This window comes from Bos indicus, chromosome 11 (assembly GCF_029378745.1).
Source record: "Bos indicus isolate NIAB-ARS_2022 breed Sahiwal x Tharparkar chromosome 11, NIAB-ARS_B.indTharparkar_mat_pri_1.0, whole genome shotgun sequence".
NCBI classification, from domain to species: domain Eukaryota; kingdom Metazoa; phylum Chordata; class Mammalia; order Artiodactyla; family Bovidae; genus Bos; species Bos indicus.
In genome coordinates this window covers 27,673,514-27,685,678 of record NC_091770.1, presented here as the reverse complement: position 1 = coordinate 27,685,678, position 12,165 = coordinate 27,673,514, and the positions used below count along the sequence as shown (strand labels likewise).

At 36.0% G+C, this 12,165-nt stretch overlaps 1 protein-coding gene across 3 annotated transcripts in view; it reads left to right on the top strand.

Annotated features, from left to right (window-relative positions):
- The window catches only part of SRBD1 (S1 RNA binding domain 1), a 245,303-nt gene that overhangs the window by 76,497 nt on the left and 156,641 nt on the right, over positions 1–12,165 (top strand). For all 3 annotated transcript variants that reach the window (XM_019970090.2, XM_019970089.2, XM_070798591.1), the window contains one exon: positions 284–391. In XM_019970090.2, coding sequence (XP_019825649.2) covers positions 284–391 — 108 coding nt within the window. The remainder of the gene's footprint in view (positions 1–283; positions 392–12,165) is intronic.

Sequence of the window (12,165 nt, the reverse complement as noted above, 5' to 3'; positions counted from 1 at the left end):
TAAATTTGGTTACTTCTAGGTGGGGAGAAAGCTAACTGTTTTTGAGACTGTGTGACCATAAAACATTTCTCCATGACCTCCTATAATACCAAGTGCAGAGGCAGTGTCTTTTATTCTACATAAGTCTTCACTGCCCTTGTGAGATAGTGGAGAGGTTGCTTGGATATATGAGACAATATGAGCATCATATAATATTGTTTGTGCATTCTGTCCATTTTCTCCTGATTGATTTATAAGCATGCCTTGATCTCATCCTTTTTTTTCATTCTGTTTCTTCTTCAAGCTGCAGCACAGTGGTGATTGGAAATGGAACTGCCTGCCGGGAAACAGAAGCTTACTTTGCTGACCTGATAATGAACAACTACTTTGCACCACTGGATGTCGTTTACTGGTAAGGATGTTAGGAATGTTTCTTCTTTTTTTTTTTTGAGAGGCAAAGGAACTTCTGAAGTTCTTCAGTGATGAATTCTTCTTTCTCTTAAGATGTGTACCTTTTTGTCCTCATATATCACCTCTTCCCATTCTTAAGGGCTTTGCAGGACAGTGTAAAGTGTCTGTCTCTTGGAGAAATTTGAGTTTCTGAAACGAGTTGAGTTTCAGTATCCTGAAACGGCTTTCAGATGCAGCAACTTAGGGCTTGGATTCATGGGATTTTTCAGGCTGTACATTGTGTGAGGCTGTAGCTAACTAGTGACTAAGTAGAACGGTGTCCAGGCCCAGCAGCTATAGATTGTGGATAGCTTAGCCTTCTTCTGCAAAAGTTTTTCTTTTTTTAAATTTATTTATTTTTAATTAAAGGATAATTGCTTTACAGTATTTATTGTCTTCTGCCATATGTCAACATAGATTAACCATAAATACTTATGTCCCATCCCTCTTGAACCTCCTTCCTACCTCCTTACCCCATCCCACCCCTTTAGTTTGTCACAGCACCAGATTTAAGCTCCCTCTGTCATACAGCAAATTCTCATTGGCTAGCTATTACATTTTATATATGGTAATGTATGTGTTTCAATTTGATGTCTATGAATTATTAGTCTTCGGAACTGAGAGCTAAGGTAAGTATTAAAAATTGATAACTTTTCTGATGTTCCTATCTCGTTTGTCTCTTCATCACACGCTTTCATCTTGTAAGGCATACAGTTGACTTCTAAATAGCTTTGGATTAGCAGGACCTAGATCTGTAGTAGTTCTGCTCCTGGATCTGTAGTAATTCTGCTTTCATTCACCATTGTTTCCTCACTTTCCTTTTAAACCTCAAATAGCCATCTTTCCCTTTTCCAAAGGACGGTTGAATGCTAAATCCTAGAGTTGAATACCACGGGAGAAGATAGTTACAATGGATGATATCTAGGGGAAAACACGTTAGGAGCCATCTCCCACTGCTTTTTGAAAAATGTAATTCAGCTAATAAGTATGTGATCAGGATCAACAAAACAAAAACAAAACCCAGTACAGGAAGAAGAATGCTAGGATCCATTCTGATAGGCCAAAAGACAGGGGCTTTTATTTAGTGTAGTATTCCTTGGTACGTGGAATTGTATTGTAGTATATTCTTTATGCCAAGGGACTGCTCTGGTGGCTCAGATGGTAAAGAACCTGCCTGCAGTGCAGGAGACCTGGGTTCAATCCCTGGGTTGGGAACATCCCCTGGAGAAGGGAATGGCTACTCACTCCAGTATTCTTACCTGGAGAATTCCATAGACAGAGGAGCCTGGCAGACTACAGTCTATGGGGTCGCTATGAGTTGGACCGACTGAGTGACTGTTTCACTGCATTTTTCACTTTTCTATGCCAGGAGTATAATCACGATGTTAGAAAAGCAAATTCAGGGTAACCAAAGGGGATTAGAAGGGTAGGGTCAATCTGTAGGTGACATGGGATCATGATTCAGGATAGAATCAGGTTGAATTGTCTGTCTTAGCTTTTTTCCCTCTCCATGTTGGTTAGGTCAGTCTAGGAAGTACTGTGAATCTTCGCTATTCTGGGAACTGCACACATATACTCAGTCCTTTTGAGAACGTAAGACTAGGACCTGACATAGCTAATTCAGTTTCTTTCTGACAACTTCTCTGATTTCTGTTTAACTTGTTCACATTAATTTGATATAAATATCTTGCATACATTTATAGTGATTGTAAATAGAACTTTATTAAAGACATTAAATATTGAAGACTTGTTGGATTTTATCTGAATTTGCTTAGAGATTCTCCCCTTTCTTGAACTTGCAGCAGTGTGTCGTAGTAGAAAGAGGGTGAGCTTTGGAGCCAGAAAAATCTGGGTCTGTCTTTTGTTGTCACCATGTGCTAGTTATGCATGTTTGGAAGGCTTACTCCGCCTCTCTGGTCTTCTCTTCCCTCATCATTAAAGAGGGGAATGCTTTAATACCTGGCCTACTAAAAATGCAATAAATGTGTAAATAGATCAGAAAATGGAAAGAAATAGGGAATGCTTTTGCTTTCAGTAATAACATTTTGAAATTTTCTTTATAATTATTTCCATATTCAATATTAAAACTTTCTTTAATATTTCTTTTTGTGTTGTATTAAGAATTGCTTTACTATATTACTTTGTATCTCTATAAAGGATGTTAATTTTGTTCCCCAACCATTGTAAAGAATTCTTTCATTCTTTATAATTAGTTTTTCAATTCATTTTCTTGAATTTCAAGAGAGTATATGATCATATCATTTATAAAAGGTATTGAATTTATCAATTCTTTTTCTAGTTGTAAACCTTTTTATTTTCTTCTCTTCTTTAATAGTATCATGCAGTATCTTTGAAAAGCTATTAAATAGTAATGATAGGGGATTTTTCCCCCTCCTTTAGTTTTATTAGAATGCTTTTAGTATTTCCCTTAAGTATGTTACTACCTTTGTATATATTTTTAAAAATCATTTAAAGGAAATAGTCTTTATTTATGAGGGTTTTAAAACTACAGATTCCTATTGTACTTAAAAAATCAAAAGTAAAAGATAACATTAATGCTTTTTCAGAATTTTGCCATGATTTTCTCTAAAGAGGTTTTTTTTTCTCTTTTGGTCAATATGCTGAATTCTGAAAGTAGTAGGTTTCCTACAGTTGAACAATCTTTGCAGTTCTAATGTGAACTTTGTCATAGTATATCACTCTTTTAATGTACTTTTGGAATATATTTGCTAGTATTTTATTATGTGCTTTTGAAACCCTCAAATGATGCAAATATATAATCAGAATTTACAGTGTGAGCTTTAGGAAAATCAGCTGTTCACAATTTCATTTTGTTATCCTTTTGCCAGTTCAACATACCTTTATGAAGAAACCATGTTTTCTCATCCAGTGCCTTGAAATGACATTGCAAGCTACATTTAAGTTGAAATTTCCAAGCTTTCTCTGGCAGTCATTTTTAATGTTCCTGAACAGATAATCTAATGGGCGTTCCTATAATTCTTTCAGGTACTTATTTATCCTGAAAAACCTTTTCCTGACAATCCACCAGCACGTTCCTTCTTATCTATTTCTTCTAACAACTTTTGCCCTGATTTTTCTGCCATACAGCATGATTCATCTTGTAACTTGTAAACCCCATGCATTCTGACCCATCTATCCAGCTTCTGTCTCAGTCATTTCTCTTAAAATAAACTCTGGCACTTATACCTTCTATGGAGAAAATCATCCAAAGCTTCAATCTCAGTTATCAAGGAAAAAAAAAATCTGGATTAAGTTATAGATTATAACATGTTGGAACTTAGTTTGTCACACATGTTTAAAGTTGGAAGTGTTTGTGAAAAGGAATTACACAGTATTACATGTATCATTTGTTTTAAGTATGTGCTAGAATGATTTGATCAATTCTCTGGCCCATAGTAGATATCACTTTATTTTTTTAATATCTGAGTATTTATTCCCATTCATTTTAAAATGTCACACTTGATTATTTTCTCTCTTTTTTTTAATTCCTCTTTCTCCTTTTGTTAAAAAAAATGTTTCCTTTTATGTAGTAATGGTGAAATTTATTGAAAGGTAGAAATCACTAGCTTCTTATGAAACATTTATGTTTTTATGTATTGTATCTGGTTTCTCCTACATTGATACCTTCTTTAATCAGGGTACCATGTTTTATTTGTCTCTACCTCCTTCACATTGTGTATTTCTGTACTTACAGATGCATCTCAATAAATAATTTACTAACTTAAATTGTTGAATATTAATGTTAACACTATATGCTGCTACTGCTGCTAAGTCACCTCAGTCGTATCTGACTCTGTGCGACCCCATAGACGGCAGCCCACCAGGCTCCCCCATCCCTGGGATTCTCCAGGCAAGAACACTGGAGTGGGTTGCCATTGCCTTCTCCAATGCAGGAAAGTGAAAAGTGAAAATGAAGTCGCTCAGTCGTGTCCAGCTCTTAGTGACCCCATGGACTGCAGCCCACCAGGCTCCTCCATCCATGGGATTTTCCAGGCAAGAGTACTGGAGTGGGGTGCCATTGCCTTCTCTGAACACTATATGAGACTCCTTTAAACCTGGGAGTAGAATATGGAAAACAGAATTTAGTGCTGTTAATTCACACCTTCTCTTAGTGTTCCTATTCTAAAATCTGCAATTTACAAATGACTTTGATCACTGTGTATTTGTTATAACCTTTCCCCTACTTCGTATATTTTCATTTTCTCATACCAGTAAATCTGTCTATTTCAGTTGCATCATGCATAAAATGAAATAATAAAAGTACCCATCTTAGAGTTATCATGAAGGTTAAACAAGTTTATATATGTAGTATAATGTGCTTAGAACAGCACACCATTATTAATGAGGTCAAATATAATTTTATATATTCATTTCCTATTTCTGTATTTTTTGTGTATGAATGGCTTGTTTGTGTCCTTTGTCCATTTTTTTTTCTTTTGAAAGTTTTCATTTTGTTCATAATTGCTCATCTTGTTCAGATTTGTAAATTGTCTTTATATTAATGATTAGTTTGTTACAGTTTTTGTAAATCTTGCAAATCACTTCCCCATCTTTGTGTTTGTAATTTGAGCTTTATTTCATGTAGAATTTCGTATTTTATTTTCTCCAGTTTATTTATCTTTTTTTTTTGTCCTGAATTTTATTTATTTATCTTTTTTTTTTGTTTTCAAACTTGTGTTTATCTTTTTCTTTATGGCTTACGAGTTTTGTATCATGCTTGAAACTTTTCTTTCTGTCTTCTGACTTTTTGTTTTGAAGTCACAAAACCTCATTATCCTCTCAGTTACTTGTATGGTTGCTTTGAAGCTTTATTCTCTAAGAAACCAAAAATTAATGAGAGAACTTCAATAAGCTTAGATAATAGAAATAGAAAGTAGAAGGCTGTGAAATAACCTCAGGGTGGTTTTGAATATGGAAGGATGCCAGTTTCCCTTCAGGCCTCTGTTTGCCAACTCTGCGGTTTTGTAAACAGCAGAACCACTTGATTTCCTCCTTTGCTTCGCCCGCACCCCTCCCTTTCTCTTTATCCTTCCGTCATTTTTCTCCTTTTTCCCTCCCTCCTTATATCTGTCACTTTCCCTTCCCTTAATCTCTTGTTTAGCTATATCATATTTTTGGCATTTCCTGTCATTTGACAGCTGGATTGTTTACTATATTTGATGTATCTTTAGTTTTAAGCCTGTCAGTACAGACATCTGACCACAATTTCAGTGTTTATTTGTAGGCGTATTTAGTATGGTGTTTGTAATGAGCTGAGGAGACAGTTGTTGTTCAGCTGCTCAGTTGTGTCAGATCTTTGCAATCCCATGGACTGTAGCACACCAGGTTTCCCTGTCCTTCACCATTTCCCAGAGTTTGCTCAAACTCACGTCCGTTGAGTTAGTGATGCCATCCAATCATCTCGTCCTCTGTAGCCCCCTTCTCCTCCTGTGCTTGATCTTTCCCAGCATCAGGGTCTTTTCCAATGAGAGCTCTTCTGGACATTTCTGTTTTCAAATTTATTATTTACAACTCAGTCAGAAGGGTATATATATGTTGATGAGAAATAAAATATCAAAATTTTTATTGTTCCTTTTTGCTATTAGGTAGCATTCTATATACTGCTTTCTTTGTTTGTTCTATTAATACTTAAAATTTCCTGGGCCTCTTGAATAGGTAGAGTGATACTTTTTGGTTCTTCAAAATCTCAGCCATCACTTTTCAGATATTACCTCTGTCCCATTTTACCCTCTCTTCTACCTCTGAAATTCTGTTTACATCTACTCAGCCTTCTCATTCTATCCTCCATGCTTTTTAACTTCTCTCTTTTCATTTTCCATTTCTTATTTCTCTGAGCTGCTTTTTGGTTGCTTTCTTCAGATCTTTTCTCCAATTCACCAGCTTTTTCTTTAGCTTTCAGACCCATCCATTGAATTTTCATTTCTAGAAGCTGTAGTTTTTCACTTCTAGAAGTCCTATTTGTTACTTTTTCAGCTTTATTGAGAGAGAATTGACATATAATAAACTGCACATATTTAATTTTTTTCAGTTTCCTAGGTTTTGACATATGTGTTCTCCCATGAAACTGTAACCACAATTAAAATAATGAACATATCCACCACCCCCCAAATTTCCTCATATTCCTTTGTAATCTGTCCTGCCTTCCCTGAACCCTCCCTCCCCCAGGTAACCTCTGATTTGCTTTATGTAGCTATAGATTAGTTTGCACTGTTTAGACTTGTATGTAATTGGAATCATACAGTATATAGTCATACAGTGTAATTATTTTGAGGTTCATCCATGATGTTATATTTGTCAATAGTTCTTTTTGTTACTGAATATTCTATTGTATGATTAAATCATAATTAGTTTGTTCATTTACTTGTTGATGGACATTTGAATTGTTGCTGGTATTTGGCTATTACAGATAAAGCTGTATGAACGTTCTTGTTCAAGTCTTTGTGTAGACAAAATGCTTTCATTCATGTTGGGTATGTAAGTAGGAGTGGAATGGCTATGTGGTATGGTAGGTATAGTTTAACCTAAGAAACTGCCACAATGTATTCTGAGGTGCTTTTACTGTTCTGCATGCCCACCAGGAGTGTATCAGAGTTCCAGCTTATCCACATCCTTATCAATCTGCTTGCTTTGGCTGGGGGTCTTTTAAATTCAGCCAGCCTAGTGGATATGTAGTGACATTTCATTGTGGTTTTAATGGACATTCCCCAGCAATTAATGATGTTGAGCATCTTCATTTGCTTATTTGTCATCCATGTATTTTCTTCATGTAGTATCTGTCCAGATCTTTTTCCCATTTAAAAAAATTGTATTATTTTTCTTCCTATTATTAAGAGTATTTTATATTTTTTTATATTTATTCTGAGTTCAGAGCCTATAAGTACATGTTTTGTAAACATTTTCTTCCAGTCTCCACTCTTCATTTTTTAACATGGTCTTTGGAAAAGCAAACGTTTTAAGTTTTGATGATGCTGGATTTATCAGGGTATTTTGTATGGTTCTTGTCTTTTGTCTTATGTAAGTAATGTTTGAAAAAACTAAGGTCACCATGATTTTCCTGTGTGTTTTGTTTTAGAAATAGCTTTAATTTTGTTTAGGTCTGTGATTCATTTAAAGTTAATTTTTATATACGGTAAGGAGTTCTTTTTTTCCTATATGGCTATGGATTATTCCAGTACCTTTTGTTGAGAGATTTTCTTTTCCCCACTGAATTGCTTTGGCATCTTTGTTGAAAATCAGCTACTCATATATGTGTGGATCTGTTTCTAGAGTCTGTCTGTTTAATTGTATGTCTTTACACTAATCTTTGTATCTTTAACACTACTAGTGCTGATTTGTATAGCTTAATAAGTGATGAAATTAGATGGTGTGGCCCTTCAGCTTCATACTTCTTTTTCAAAATTGTTTGGCTATTCTAGGTCCACAGCACTTATACATAAATTGCAGAATCAGCCTTTCAGTTTGTGCTAATGGGCATCCTTATTTTGCTTGGGAGTTGATTCTATAATGTAATTTGTAGAGACTTGATATCCATCTGTTTAATTTTTAATTTCAGTTATTTTTTTATATCTAGAAACTGTTTTCAAATCTGCTTGATCATCTTACAGTTTTTCACTTGTTCCTAAATATATTTTTAAACCTATCTTTTACTTCCTTAATTATACTTAGCATTGTTACTTTGTAGTCTGTGATAATTCTAATATCTAAAATCCTTGCAAGTCTATTTCTGCCTTCTGTTGTTACTGCTGGTTCTGCTTTGTTTCCTTTTTTTGTTCTGTTAGTTTTTATTGAAAACTCCTTATTTTCATGGAACTTTGTGGGAATTCACTGAGGCCTGGATTGATTGAGTCTCTTCAAAGAGGATTTGTATTTCCTTCTGTCAGGCTCCTGTAGACACTACCAGTTTGGGATCATTTAAATTAAATTCTCAGCTTGATTTTTTTTTGCTGGCCACCCAGGAGTGTGAATTTCGGCTGCAAACGAAAGAGATGGCTTATGGTTCCATATTCTCATCAGAGATTTCTCCTGTGATAAGGTCTGAGATAGTCCATTGTCATTGCAATATCTTGGGGTTAGGGTACAGGGTATACTTTGACCCATATACTGCAGATTTAAACTTTTTGATATCAGCTTTATATGTGGGAGGGTTGTTGGAGGAATCATTTGTTAATACCATCTAAGACCCAGGTGGACCCTGGGTTTTGTCTTCTGTGAAGACAAATTCTGTGAAGCTCTTCTCTAATTCTGTGAAGCTCTCTGAGGCCATAAAATTCACCTGGTTCAGCAATGCCCTCAGGTAAAAGTAAGCTTCAGAAATCAAGGTTCCTGTGTTCTTCTTTGTCTTCCCTTTTTTTTTTTTTTTTTTTTGGCTAGAGTTTTTTTTTTTTTTTTTTTTTTGCCAACTCGCTAATGCATTTAAGAAGATGTATTATATCTAGTGTTTGTATTTGTTTTCAATAAACTGTTGATGCATCTAACCAGTTTATTACTATTACTGGCAACATGGTCACTACTTAATTTTCTGTCCTTAGTCTGCTTTAAATTTAAAATTTGGTGTGAGATTTAGAAGATGATCATTTAAAATCATCTCAATTTATACTTCTTTTTTTTTGACCTTGCCACTTGCAGCAGAGAAATTGCCGAGCCCTAATCACTGGACTGCCAGGGAATTCCCTCAGTTTATGCTTTTAGGTTAAGAACTATTTGGTTCTTTTTCCTCTGGGTATGAATGCTTATGAAATATGTACATGATATTGTTCTCTGTCAGTTTACTAGCCTTTTTAAAAAAGTATGCTCGGAAGAATTTTGAAAAGTCCAGGAAAATAGAAGGAAAATAAAAATAATTTGTAATTCACCACTCAGAGAATGATATTAATATTTCATTATATTTTATTCTGTTAATAGTTATTTTACTTTATTTATTCATTCATTCAACAAATATTTATCATATGTATATGATTAATTGAATGAGATAGACTCAAAACAGTGCAAGAAGAAAACTTTTAATTTCTCTTTTGCTTCATAATCATGTTTAGAGTAGTTCTTTTCATTCTTGCCTGTAATAATGGAGAGATCTCAGCTTCTTCATTTCCTTTTAGTCATTAGGGTAGTCTCATTTTAGCAATCATAATATCTTCTCTAGTGTAATAATCAAAGCTCCAAACCTGAGATAAATTAAATTCCATGTCACTCTGGGAAATACTGCTGTACTAATGGGTTTTGCAGGAGCCATAACTTTCTTCCTTTTCCCTTCTTGTTATTTTTCTCTTCCTCTCTAATTCACTAGCTGAATTTTCTCCAAGCTGAGTTCTCAGAGTTGATAATAGGGAAAAGAAGCCTAGCTCTTCTAGACTAGACTCTAGAGGAGAGAGTCCTCTCAGTGGCACCTTTACTGTTGCTGATTCATTGTTCTATGGGGTGTTTTTGAAAAACTTTTGTTTTTGTTTTCTGAGATTTTCACCAATAGGATCCTTGAACTGCGATCCCTGTGACTTGGCAGATATCTTCTCTGGTTATGACTCTCCTTCTCTAGACCCAGGCTTTAGGCAGGCTGTTCTCTGATATCCTTTGCTACTCAGTCCTCTGGGGCAGAGCAGTTTGCCAGGTGGCGCAGTGGTAAAGGATCTGCCTGCTGATGCAGGAGACACAGGTTCAATCCCTGGGTAGAGAAGATCCCCTGGAGGAGGAAATGGCAATCCACTCCAGTATCCTTGCTGAGAGAAATCCCATGGACAGAGGAGCCTGGCAGGCTATCGTCCATGGGTTCGTAGAGTCAGACATGACTGAGTGTACACACACCTCTTAAACAGGATCTCTTTCAGGCTTACCTCCCACTTCCTCCTGCAGACCTATCTGGCTCATACATCCTTGCTTACTCTAAAAGGGGGATCAGCAGATTAGTGCAGCTCTCCCCCTTTTTATTCTTTTTCTCTCCTATGCTTGTTCTTGCATCTATTTTCCTTATATTCACATGTTGGTCCTAGTGAAGCCCCATCACATGACATGGGGCAAGTGGGATCCTTCCACCTGAGGTGCTCTCATGCAATCAGCAAAGTATGTTCCTACCCAAACTGTATGGCAGGTGCAGTACTATGTGCTGGGAGTGAGAGCAATGAACAAGACAGACAAGGTACCTGCCTTCTTGAAGCCTTTATTCTAGGGAGGAAAACAGATGATAAAGGCACAAGTGTGTGCATATATGTGTGTGTATGTGTTTATATACTATGTCAATTAGTGATAAATTCTATATAGAGAATTAAAAGCAAGGTAAGTGGATAGAGAGGGACAAGAAGTGACATTTTTGGTAGAGATAGATATAACAAGTACTCTTGTCTTTTAGTGATAGGAATTCTATTTGTGTGGTGTGATGTATGAGATATATTAAGGAAACCACCCAGGCTGAAATAAAGCATGATGAATTTATGTCCTTGTTTATCTGTGTTATCCAGACTTGTGTTATTATTGTCATCTTTTCCATGTCATACGGCTCTGTAAGGCCATGTTTTTCAAATTGTAGATTGCAGCCCATTAGTGGAAGGTGAAGGCAGTAGTGGGTCCTAGCAGCATTAAAAAAATTAAATAGGAAACAATAGAAAATAGAGTCATTTCATATAGTAAGGCTAAGTATTATTTCATGAATATTTGTTTTAGTTGCATATACGTATTGTGTACTGGGTTGAGTTCTTTTGAATTCCTTCACCGAATTTCAAAGTTTGGGGGAATTCCCCATGTATAGTCCCCTGTATATGACAGGCAGTGCTCTGACACCAGTTCAGTGCCCTGCCGTTCAGTTCTGATACTGTCTACCTAGAGATAGCTTAGATTCCATAGGCCAATGGCTCAGTCCCACACGACTGTGAACTCCTCCCCACCCCCAGATTGTCACCTGTATTTATGACTGACTAACTAGCTGTAGATTGGAGTTCCCAACCTCTGAAAACCCTCCTCAGGTTTGATTAATTTGCTAGAGTGGCTCAAAGAACTCAGGAAAACAGTTTAATCGCCCAACTGGTTTACTATAAAAGGATAGGATACAGGAAAGGCTTCCCTGGTGGCTCAGTGGTAAAGAATCCACCTGCCAATGCAAGAGATACAGGTTCAATCCTTGGGTTGGGAAGATCCCCTGGAGAAGGAAATGGCAGCCCACAGCAGTATTCTTGCCTGGGAGATCCCATGGACAGAGTACAGTGATGGCTTGAGAAAATGTGCTGTGATATTCTAGGGTTTTGTTGTCTTTCACCTACTGGTATTTCTTCCTCCATTTCTTTGACTATTATAAACACTAGACTGTTGTTTATAAGGCTTACTTTCTAGGATGTTTGTGACATTGAGTAAGTTTAAAAATAAAACTGCTGTACATCCAGTATAATTTATGTTCATGTTGTTGAAATGGCCAAATATTTTTTTTAATATACCTTTATAGAGAGACCATTTCAGTGAGGTATGTTGGAAAGGGAGGCATAAGGAATGAATAATTATGTTGTGTGTGTGGTTTTAAAATACTATTAGGTTTTAGATTCAGTTTGACAGTTTTTGATCAAAATAAAATATGGTTTAGCAGTTTGTAATCCATGTGTTTCTGTATCCCCAAGTCCAACTTAAGTATCTGCAGGAATTACCCCAGCTTCCCTCTCCTCCCCTTAACTCTTGCACATCTTTGTTTATTGACTTAGATTAGAACTGGCTTCAAGCCCAGTGATGGTCATTTCATGTCTCTAG